This window comes from Geospiza fortis, unplaced genomic scaffold, assembly GCF_000277835.1.
Source record: "Geospiza fortis unplaced genomic scaffold, GeoFor_1.0 scaffold29, whole genome shotgun sequence".
Lineage (NCBI taxonomy): Eukaryota > Metazoa > Chordata > Aves > Passeriformes > Thraupidae > Geospiza > Geospiza fortis.
Window position 1 is genome coordinate 1661396 of NW_005054349.1, and position 12228 is coordinate 1673623.

General features: G+C 40.7%; 1 protein-coding gene across 2 annotated transcripts in view; it reads right to left on the reverse strand.

Moving 5' to 3' along the window:
- DIAPH2 (diaphanous related formin 2) overlaps positions 1-12228 on the reverse strand; it is a 151903-nt gene that overhangs the window by 105444 nt on the left and 34231 nt on the right. For both annotated transcript variants that reach the window (XM_031058841.1, XM_031058842.1), the window contains 3 exons: positions 5416-5517; positions 3867-3961; positions 1993-2094 (listed from right to left, as the gene is read on the reverse strand). In XM_031058841.1, the coding sequence (XP_030914701.1) occupies positions 1993-2094; positions 3867-3961; positions 5416-5517 (299 nt within the window). The remainder of the gene's footprint in view (positions 1-1992; positions 2095-3866; positions 3962-5415; positions 5518-12228) is intronic.

Consider the following 12228-nt stretch of genomic DNA (forward strand, 5'->3'; position numbering starts at 1 on the left):
GGAATCCTGATGGAGGAGCCCCAGACATGGAAAGCAGCATCCCCACCCAGAAATATCAGCTGAGACAGCGCAGGAGATGTCAGCATCCATCCCCACCCAGAAATACCAGCTGAGACAGGCCAGGAGATGTTTGTAAAGAGGATTTGTGTCAGCAGGAGGGAGCAGGGCAGGAGATTATCCCAGTTAAAAGATCAGGGTGAAGCACTGAGGAATTTACAGCAGTAAAACAGAGGAATGCCTACACAGCCCTTTCAGTCAAGGTCATTAGGCACAATTTTGCCAATTTCTTGGCTGATTTTAAGCAGGGAACTGAAAAGAATTCCCAAACATCAGAGGCTTCCTTTGTCCTAACACCTCCAGCTTGCCTGCTCCCATTGAGCATTTCTCTCCAACACACTCCAGATATGGAGTGCACAAAACTCAAGGAATTTCTCACTTTGACAATAGCTAGGTAGGGGGGAATATACCCATAAATAGGTGTATATATAAAACAATATATAATATATGCATATATTACAATATACATATTCATAGATATGTTTTGGTCTGTCTAAAGACCAATAATACACATGTTTATATTTTAAATATAAATGCATGCTATTATTGCTTCAAAGAAAGCAGCAAATATGTATTTATAGAGATTTTTAGATCGTTACTGATCAATAAATGGCAATGCATTACTTCTTGTAGTAAGGCTGATTAATGTATCCCACTTCTACCAAAATTCCTCATCTTTGTTTGGAAATAAAAGATTTTTGGAACTTTATGCCATTTATTAAAAGAAAAAGAAATCAATAGGCTAAAGTTTTTAAAAATAAGCCATTGATATCTTTCATTTCCTAAATCCTCTCCAAAAATCTCATTAGAACAAATCATATTCTGTTACTTCCCCAACTGAAAAATAATTAAAAAAAAAAAGCACTCAAAAGCCACTTCTGCAGCCAAATTATGCTCAAATCAGAGCTTTTTAGTAAAAAAGTCTTCTAAGAAGCCTCCATTTCTGTTTTAATGCATTTTAATGTACATAATGCCTTAAAAATCCAGCAAGAGCAAGCGTAGCTCCTGTGGAGCTGGGGATAAATCCTGAGCACGTTCCAGAGGCTCTCATCATCATTTTAATCTCCTAGGCTGAGAGGGGAAGGGAAAACAGGAGCTCATTTGCCTAAAGACTCCTGAGGTCTTTGGAAGCCCAGGAGCAGAAAGTGATTCCCAAGGGTGGCACAGAACCCAGCGTCCCACCCTCACCCCCAGGCATAGATTAAAGAATTCCTGAAAATGCTGGAATTGCTTCCAGAGGGGCCCCAGCCATTCTGGCAGATCCTGAACACATCCAGGGACTGAGAGGAGCAGAACACAAGCTACAGTTTCAGTTCTGGTATAAATTCACACCCCTCCTTGAGCCATCCAGCAAGGTTGTGTGGTATAAATACAGATGTTTGATATGTGTATGCACACATACATGGAAAATATGGATATACATACATAGAAAATATGGATATGCACATAGAAACTCTTTCAGCTGCTTACAGGTTTTGATACAAAACAAATTTATCAGAGTTGTCAATGCCAAGGGGTAACTGGGTCTCCTGTGGGCTCCTGGAAATTTATCTGCTTGAAGGCAGAGGGCTCTCCAGAACTGTTCAATAAACATTCAAGGCAAGACAGGCAGACAAAAGATTTGGTCTGGCACTGGAGTGCCTGTTGTTTTTAATGCTACACTGTAAATCCTTCCAGAAAAACACCCAGAATCAGAGATGTTCACATTGGAAATCACCCTAAGGATGATCTATTTCCAATGTCGCTGGTCACAGCCCTGCCCAGGCTGGCCATTTAATAAATATTAAAGATAGTTTTTGATTACTACTCATCGGGAAATAACTTGTCCTACTGCAGGTCTTGCAAAAACACTAAAAGAAGATTTTTATCCTTAAATTTGCTTCTTTTTACATGCCAAAACGGCACTCTGCAGTTCACCCTTGCACTGATACATACCACAACTCCAAATTGCTCTGGCTCGGCAAGATCGTTGTATTCATCCTTTAATTCAGCTAAGGCATTGAGTTCCTTCTGCTCAGGAAGATTCTTCACCAGGTTCTAAAACAAACAAGGCATTATATCAAATTTCTTACATTAAACTACCTAAGATATTAAAAATAACACGCTTAAAATACCACAACATGGAAATGCACGAGGAAATTACGGGACGTTTATTTTATTTACGCAGCTCTAACTTTATATAAACATCAAATCAAAGCAGCAATTATTTAATACAGACACCAACTGCTCTGCTGCAGTCTCTGATTTGAAGAATGTATTAAAAGGTTAGAGTATCATTTTTCAGGGCCTGACAGCAGCAATGAGTTTTGTCTCTCTACAATCTCCCTTTGCCCTAATGGTGGCATCTTGCTCATTAAATATCAATCAAGAAATAACTGGTCTGTGTAAAACATGACAGAAGTAGCAAAAAAAAAAAATTCAATCATTGGATATTCAAAGTATCTGTGCACAAAGTACACTTAAAAATACCTTATAAAAAAGGTCAACAACCCAAAATTGTACTGATCTTATAGATGGCAAATATACAGGAACTCAGGAAAAAGTTCAATTTGTTTGCAGTCTTATTCATGTCACCAAAGAAAATTGTGAGTTATTGTATGATTTTAAGGTGTCAAAATACAGATGTGGTAAGTATTTAAAATACTTATCTTATGATTGAATAGTTTATTTTAAGAAATATTCAATGAAAGTGTAGATTTTCATTTAATATATATTTTTTAAACAATGCATTAAAATATTACATTTTTTAAAGTGTAAATTGCATTTAATATATAATATTTTCATATATATACAAGCTGAAATCCAACAATAATGAATTTGTAGTGGAGGAGATCAATAACTGCTCTGCACTTCAGCTATGCAAGGTGGGGTTGTTCCTTCCCCTTGATTTTTGATTTTACTTAACCTGAAGGTTTCCTAATCACCTGATCTGACATGTCTGATCAATAAACCAAGTCCTCAATAAAATTAGGGCTTTGCATCTATTTTCAAATACTGAGGCAACTCAGTTTAGACCAGAGTTCCCAGAATAACCATTTTGCAGGTCCAAGAAAGGAAGAAGTAATTAACTTAGAAAACCTTGGGGAATGGGTGAAGGCGCAAACAGGAGACAGGGAAGGATGAAAGGATAAATCCAGGCCCAGTGAGGGAGCAGGAATCTGTGGATGATGTTAAATAAACCACAGCAGCATTGCTGGGGTGCTAAATCTCTGTGACTTGGAGGGTTTCATGGTTCCCTGCTGCTCTGTCACTCCCCAGAGACCACGAGGGGCCATGTGCAACTCCTGCTCTCCTCCTGGAGGGAGGGAATCAGAGAGGGATGAACAGAAATTGAATTCCATCCTTTCTACTCGCCAGCTGAGAGATTTGGGGCTCAAAATGAGCCTAAACCAGCCTGAGAGCAGATTTACAGATGGGTTTGGAGCTGCAGCAGGATCCTGAAAGGTTCAGGGAGTTTCATCTCTCACCAGAGACAGGCAGAGCTGTTCCCACAAGAAACCTCCTGAAACTTCATTATGCACCAGCCTGAATCACCTTCAGCTTCTCTTCCAAGCTGAAACACTAGAATTCTCAAAGATTTCCTCTGGGGAGGGGAAATCCCAAGGAATTCTTTTGTTAACAGGGTCTTTGAAAGGCGGTTTTAGTGCTACATGGGACCATGCTCAGAAGCAGAAGTGAAATCAATGGGACAGCAAACACAACTGATACCCTGCAGCTGATGCCCTGTCTTACTCTTGAGTTCTTTCTCCTTCCTGCCACTTTCCCATGGAAAATGAGCTATGACCAAAAGCAGAGGTATTTTCACATACCTGAATCAAGGATTCACTCAGCTTCTCCTCATCCACCTCTAAAATGATATTTTTTATTTCTTCATAAGGCAAACGGAAGGAACCCAAAAATATTGCTGAAATACAGTAACACATATCAGAATCAAAAAGGTCAAAAGAGATTGATATACAAGGCAAACAATTCCTAGCAATTCAAAAAGTCACATCTCCATCTAAATTGTTTCACAGTTAAGAATTCTCCCATATAAACAAATGCTAGGTAGGCACACTGCTGCAGTTTGACTTATAATGAATTCCCTTTCTAAGAAATGGAACTATGACAACAATTTTAACTTTTAAATCGGCCTCAGCTGCTCCCTAGCAATGCTACTTTCCATTAAAGTTTTCTCTTTATGAATGACATCTGCATTCCTCCTTAAGCAGAACTGCTCAGCCAGTAATAGATATCTTTAGCCGTTATTATTATTGGTTCCATAACCACGTATGAATAGCTGTACAATTGGGTCAATGATATTTATGTGATATTCTAGAAAAGATTTCACATCAAAGTGGTAATGAAGAACTGGGCAAAGTGAGAAAAATGCCCTAACTGTACCACTTTTAGGGTAACTGAACTTATACAAGAGACACACATAATGCAAACCCTTCAAAGATGGAGCTCTCAAAGCAATTTGATCTCAGAATGTTAGAAAATCTCAAGAGAGCCCCATTCAGTAAACTACAAAGAATTCTTAACAGATGGATCAGCATAACATTGTGAAAAAATGCTTTATATTCAGCCTAACTACTACAGCTGATTATCCTGCATGCATGCTTTCAAAATTTGAAGTTTTCTATCAATTGTGAACTCTTCTATCATAGTTCATTTTCTGCTCATGGATGTGGTACTAAACAATGCCCACATTTGGGTTTATACACTTATTTGCCATGGGCACAGTTGGACCAGTGACATTTATGGTGTTCCTGATTCAAATAAAAGACACTACTACTGTTAATGATTTATTTCCCTGCATAATTAAAGAGGAAAGAAGCAAGCTGGAAGGCACAATTGGGCTGGGTTTGTTCCCATCTGTAGCAGTAGTACCTGCACCTCTGTAGCCTCTCTGGTAGTTGGTAATTTGGTAATCTACCTTGCCTTGAACCTCCATTTCTGCATTGCTCTGACCAAAGGAACAATCTGGAATGGCCCCTAAACCCCACCCCAAAAACCCCATCCCATAAACCCCATCCCACAAACCCCACCCACACCATGCTCTGCCCAAATTAGTGATCATTTAATTGTACTTCCAATCCTGAGCAGTTAATTTTGTCTGTTAATTGAGAGAATTAACTGACAAAAACCCCAGGAACTCATTAAATCATTTTTCTGTGTTACTTTTTTTCATTTTTTTTCCCAAGTTATACAGTGAATTCAGAATGTGTATTTAAACCCCACAGAATTAAAGACTCATGTCCAAATTAGCAGTTTTTAGAGAAAGTAATTGCACATGCAAACAAAAACAGACAATTTATGAACACTGAGATGCAGATGCTGCTTAGACATTGACCTAACGCCCTTCACATCACTTACATAAGTTTTGTGCAGATTTTCCATCCAAAACTCTTAATTCTTTGATCTTCTTCTTTGACTGAGCTGCTTTCTTTTCTTCTGATTCCTCTACAGGCTTTTTGGCTGGAAAGAAGGTATTTATTAAATTCTATTCATTATTACAACAGTTCCATCCTAGCTAACAGCAAGTCCATTAGCAAGCCATAATAATACATCTTTTACAATCAGTTCAAGGCAAAGTGACTGCACTGCCTCCACCTGCTGTAAAATATCCAAACAAACAAAGCAAATGTCCAAAATTGAAAGGAACAAGAAATAAAAATACGACAATGAACAATTTTCCCAAGCACTATCAAATAATATTTCTGTATTTTAACCCCGTGGAATTTCAGCTCAGCTACAATTCATTGCAAGCATTTTTATAAATACAGGGATCTGGTGTTACCTTGAAGCACATGAGTGCCCTCTATTGAAACATTCATAATATTTGTAAGTTCTTCATCCAAAACCAACAACATAAATCATTTGATATTTATCACACTGAAGAACGGTATGTTTTCATTAATTATTTATGTTGTCAGTGGTAAAGAGCAAAACTTAGAAAACAGTGTGTATTTTAGAGTGATTTCTTTTAAATTAGCAAGATTCACTAGTCTTAACATTCAGCACTTTAAATTAAAAGGAAAGAAATGTGGCATTGGAGCACCTCAAATATAAGCTGATTTTTTGCATAATTTAAAACAGTCAATTTTTGCAGAATTTTCTTAAGCATTAAGTAAACCCATTAACAAGGATTTATTTCCTTTTAAATATCACATAACATATTTGGCACTGAAGGAATAGAATCTTAATGTGTTTAACATTAATTGAACTTAATGAATCTTTTAAGTCATTCAAAAGTAACTGAAAAACTGGAAAGTCAAATTAAGATGAAGTTTCGAGCAGACTGAATACAGTTTTGTTCTCTGAGCACTATTTTTTGTTGCACTGTAATGAGCCATTGTGGGTTTAATTACAGGTATTTCCTAAGGAAAAAAATGTTAATTTTTAGTGTGAAGAATAACATAAAACCTCAGTTTCAATCTCTCTAATAAAAAAATAGGAGAATGTAGAGACCAGGTATTTGTCTCCTCACACCCATTACCAGCAGGAAAACATCTGGCACAAAGGAATTCTGCTGGGTTTATAGCCCTGAATAATCAGTTTATCTTGGCCATGTTCATGCCAGCACTAACTGAGCCAGTCCCAGGCAGTGCCCTCAGCCCCAGCTACCTCCAAAGAGCCTAAATCAGAGAAAACTGAACAAAAAATAAAAAGGTTCAGCAACAAAGCAGCCCTTGCTGTCCCCTTGCCTTCCACTGCCCTGCAAGCTCCCATGAGCTGGTACCAGCCCAGACCAGCCCAGCATCCCCCAGCTGCAATGAGCTCCTTCCAAAACCCTAAAGTGACACTTCAGTGAGTAATCAGGCCCTCAGCACTAATTGTTCTCAATTAAACAAGGCAAGGAGACCAGGTGCTCAACAACACAAACAAAAAACCACCCAAGAGTTAAAAACGAGCTGTCCCATGGGCAGGCAACAAACATCATTACAAGTTCTGCTCTGTCACAGCAGGGAGAAAGCCTGGGCTTGTGTGACTCAAGAAGAGGAGTGAACTACTGCAAACCTGATCTGTCCAAGAGTTAAACTCTCCTGACCTCCAAGGATTGAGTCTTTAAAGCTCTGAACACCACAAAAAGCTGGGAGCAGCAAAGACAAACCTGCATAAAACACACACCCACCTCCTTGGCTTGCAGACTGCAGAAGTCACAGTTTAAAAGAAAACAACAGTAATAAATGTTGTTGCTACCAAATATCACCTCACAGAAAGGAAATTATCTTCCTACGGTAGTAATTCGTAGAACTCAGAAAGAGCAAGTGACAAACACCCCACGAGCAAGAGTTCGAGGGCAAAGGTGCTACACCAGCCCAATGCAGAACAGGTATGAAGTTATTCAGCTGCTCCAGCAGCAAAAAAGGAAAAGTGGTTTGCGGTTTAAACACATAATATTTGATAAACGGACACCCAGGGTGAGCTGAGGCAGAATTCACAACAGGAACTCTGCCTGTACAGGGCACAGAAGGAGCTTCCCTCCTCACCTGTGTGCAGGTGCACTCTGCTGGCTGTAAAATCAGGAACTGCATTTAAACCACAGCACATCACACATTCACAACAAACCACAGCTACGCTGACCTACTCAGGCCTGAAGGGCTACACCACCACTGCTTATAGAGCATCCATTTAACAAACATCCCATGTCTAAGGTTAAAGTAAATTTTTTCTACTTGAAAAAAGCCAGAGGAAACGTTCTTGCAAAAAAGTTCTATCTTCCCATGCCTGAGACTTCAAAGTTCACTTCATGGATGTTCACAAAACCCAGTGAAACACCAGACCCAGATGCTTTTGTGACTGCACTAAAGCCACAATACAGCATCAACACCAATCTTACCAAGACCAAATTCACAGGCAGAAAGAGACACAACAGAATTTCTAGATGACAATGAGACAGCTCCTAGAATCTCTCCACCACCGTTTCAGCCATGCTTGAGATGACATGGAGCATCAGAGAGCTCTCCAAAGCTCATCCCTCCTCTGCCAGAGGCTCTGCTCACACAATCCATCTCAGCAGTGATTCAACTGTCACACAAGCACGGATTGTGGAACGTGGAAAAATAATTAACTCAATTAAAAAGAGACTTGATACTTTCCAGAACTCAATGCACTGTTGCTGACCAACCTCCCAGCCCTCGTCAGGCTCTCCTTTCACAAGTGCCTGTTCAAAGATAAGACACTTCTTGGTTTGATGCCACAGAACCAAAGGGAGAGATGAAAGAAGGATTTCATAGCAGACAGCACAGGGCAGCTCAGAAAAGCAAGATGAAAAATCAATCTGGAAGCTGAAGCAGCTGTATTACTTCATAGAGACCTTGGAGTTCAGGGCTGTGATTGTTCATTTCAGCACTTTGATAATGGTGCTGGCTTACATCCTCATTCAAAACCAGCTTCTTTCCAAACCAACAAGTCTTACAGACAGCACAAGAGCTGGTGCTGCCATAGCCAGGTCTCCATGGCAGAAATGGTCAGGTTCTGAAACCAAAGGTGCAGCAGAGGGGAATGTTCCTTGCTCTCTGAGCTCTGCTGATGAAGCAACAGAGCACTGAAAGAACAGGTCTGGAGCACTGAGCGTGTTCTGGGAGTGCTGAGCCACTCATGCACAATTACCTCACACCATGAGAGCTGTACAAGGCTTTGGGAGGGCTTTTCTTTATACTTGACCTCAGACAGACAGAAGAGGGACAGGGACGTTGTCATCTTATTGCAAAGCTCCCATACCTTCTTGGTGATTTCTCATGGGCAGCTCCTCACAGCACTGACTCCTTCTTCATCACAGCACAGCCAACAAACTCCATCTCCCTTCACAGCACAGCCAACAAACTCCAACTCTCTCCTCACCCAGCTACCCCACTCTTTTGTAGCACTTCTTCTTCTTGCACACACCTGTGGCCTACTAAGGGCAGGCCTGTTCCTAATCTGTGGTGATTAGCACAGCTGCAGCTCCTCAGGTGTGAGACTGCCTTCTGCACTAGCTTTATTCTCTTACATTGCATCCCTGCACACAGGGAAGGACAGCCACCATGACAAAGCCAGGGCAGAGCCCAGGCCCTTCAGCACACACAGATTCCTTCTGCAGACCAGCAAGCACAGATGTAAACACCAGCACTTGAGAACTTACTTTTTCCTAATTTAGAGCTCTATTAAGTTAGCAATAATACATTTGTTTATCAGTGTTGGAGGGAAAAAGCTGATGCAAGAAGCTGCAAGGCATTGTTTGCTGTTGATCTGACATTTCCCAGTGCATGGGCAGCTCCAGCTGTGCCTTCAGCTGGGAACTCCTCTAATCCCACTGCAAGTGCCCTGCTTGAAGCCCTGCAAGCCCAGCCAGGCCATACAAACCCTAAACAAAACCTTATGTAAGCTTAAAATACATTAAGCAGGGCTAATGATAATCATGGCAAAGAACATACATAAACAGGTTGAAATACTTCAGAGACTTAATTAGGAAAAAATCCTACCATCAGTACTTTTGTACTTCTGTAGGAACAAAAAAAGGAAGCATACATTTTTCTTGAAAATTATCATTTTACACCTGTTCATTAATTTAGCTACTGAACAGCATTTGAAGTGGTCATGACCAATTTTTTGAAATATATATGATTTTATTTAATGATATTGAAGCTGTTAAAGCATTTTATTATGAGCTGAAATGTCCAGTTCATATGAAATTCCCTTCTTTCTTTAAATTATCAATGAATAATTCTAATAAAGAATTAACAGCAAAAACTGTCAGTCATGAACACGATGAGGATGAAAATTAAAAGGAGCCAAAAAGGCGTACATTGAATTACAGCATGGAGAAAACAGATATTTAACTTTAGCCTACCTTAACGTGACCCTAAGTCTCCAATTTCTGTCAAGTCTGTTCACACAGTGAACAAAAACATCCTTATATTGTCATGGGAAATGAATGAGTAATTTCATCTTATTTCCATCTGGTAAGTGGCTTCACTGCTCTGTTTGCCTCTACCTGAGACAAGAGCTGTGGCTACTACAGGAGGGTAGGAGAAAAAAAAATCAGTGCCCATACAGTTTCAAGGGATGTGAACTACACACACAAGAGAAGACTTGAGCAGCTGAAAGTAATAATTACATGGAATTTATCCCACTCCCAAAAAAAAATTAAAAAAACTCCTGATGTGATATGACTTGATAGAAAAATGAAATAAAGAGCTAGGAATGCCACCAAAAGATTAGAAAGTAATTTGTAGCACAAAAGACAAAAGTGCAGCAAATTCTGTTGCAACACAATAAAACTTCTCAGAGTCTGGCTCAATGGATCACCTTGGAATGCTACTGACAGTCTTCCATTGCTGTGCTAGTCCTAGAGGCTCTCAGAAATGGAAATAAAAGTTGAATAAAGGGGGAGAAGGAGGGAAGTCAAACACAAATAAGCCTCAAAATTGCTGCTGTTCTTTTCCCTCAGCGACACACCCACCCTGGGGGTGTCCCTTGGTGTGCCCACAGCATTCCCAGCTGGAATGACCCAGGGAGCTCAGCTGGAGCACAGCCGGACCTTCCTCCAGCCACCTGCAAGGGCAGAGGAACATCTGGGAGAGCAGAGGAACATCTGGGAAAGGAACCATGCCCAAGCTCCGGCTACAGGAGCACAATGAACTCTGACAAGTTTGTGTGCTCAAACCAAACTGCACAAACAATCTGCTGATCTTCTAATATGCCCATGGACTCGTGGGATGGCTCAGGCTGGAAAAGCCCTCTAAGATCCTCAAGTCCAAGCAGCACCACCACGTGCCCAAGTGCCACATCCAGGTGGCTTTGAACACCCCCAGGATGCCATTGCCCTGAGCAGCTTGAGTTGATGCTTGACAACCCTTCCTGTGAAGACATTTTTCCTGAGATGCAATCCACACCTGCCCTGGTTTAACCCAAAGCCATTTCCTCTGCTCCTGTCCCTTGTCCCCCTGGTGCTGGCAGCAAGGAGGAAGGCACAGGACAAGCCCAGCAGAGCAGTGCCCAGGGAGCAGTTCCCTCCCCAGCCCTGCATGCAGTGACACAGAAATGCAGAGGATGCAAGGAGAGGCTCTGGCAGAGGCCACAGCTCACTCAGCTCAAGGCACACACTCTCCTGGACCCTGCAGAACACAATCCATGAACTGCAGGGACTGGGATTGGGGTGCTTTGGCATCCACATTCATTTACAGCTTCACTCTGTCGTTTGGGCTCTAACTTTGACAACCAGCAAACAGTTTCCCCAAATATCCAGAGAGAAATGCAAGAGCATCAGCAGATGTCAGCCACGCCTCCTGTCAATTCAGGCAGCAGCTGTGGGATCTCATGTTTATTCCCAATGCCACCTGGCATTTTTCAGTTCACCTAAAATCACTCAGTTACCAATTCCTGAAGCAAAATTAATTAAGCACTCCTGCTGTCACTCTGTCCTTTCTGCAATCAGAAGAGCCCAATACCTGGTACAGCAATAAAAAAAGAATTATTACAAAGCAAGCAATTGATCTAAAAGCAAATCTTACACTGAGCTCTCAAGATAAAAAATAAAACTAACAGGGAGGAAAAAAACCCATGGAACCTCTTGCAATCTTGTATGTTTTTTGCCTAATTAATGTAATCAAGCTGAAGGAAGTGGCATCAACCCAACAAATTATGCTCTGTGGAAGAATAAAAAAGATCATAACTTAGTTTTACAAATTAGTTTTGCAAAAAAAAAAGTAACAGGGGATCTGTACTCTTATTAATTGTTTGTATAATTGATTGCTACTTTATTCGACCACCACATTTAATGACTACTATTAATTTCACATGAAATATTCCTTGCTCTGTTAAAATTGCCCTAAAATGACTGTAAACAGTCTAATTGTCAATCTCTAGCAAGAACCTGGGCAGCAAAGTTGTACAGCTAAAGTGAACTGAATTACCCACTCTGCATTGGGATGGCTTTCAGCTTTCTATCACCAGCATCAAGGAAGTGCCTGGGCCACAAAAAAATCTAAAAAAAGAGAAGAACCCAACAACCAAAACAACTCCTCTCCCAATGCACACAGAGAAAATCCCAAACACACCACACCTGATCGCAATCCCAAACACACCCACCCCTGATCCCAATCCCAAACACACCCACCCCTGATTCCACAAGTGGCTTTGCCTGTGGAAGATGCTGCTTTTGCTGTGAGACAGTAAAAGCAAAGATTAACAATTCATGACACA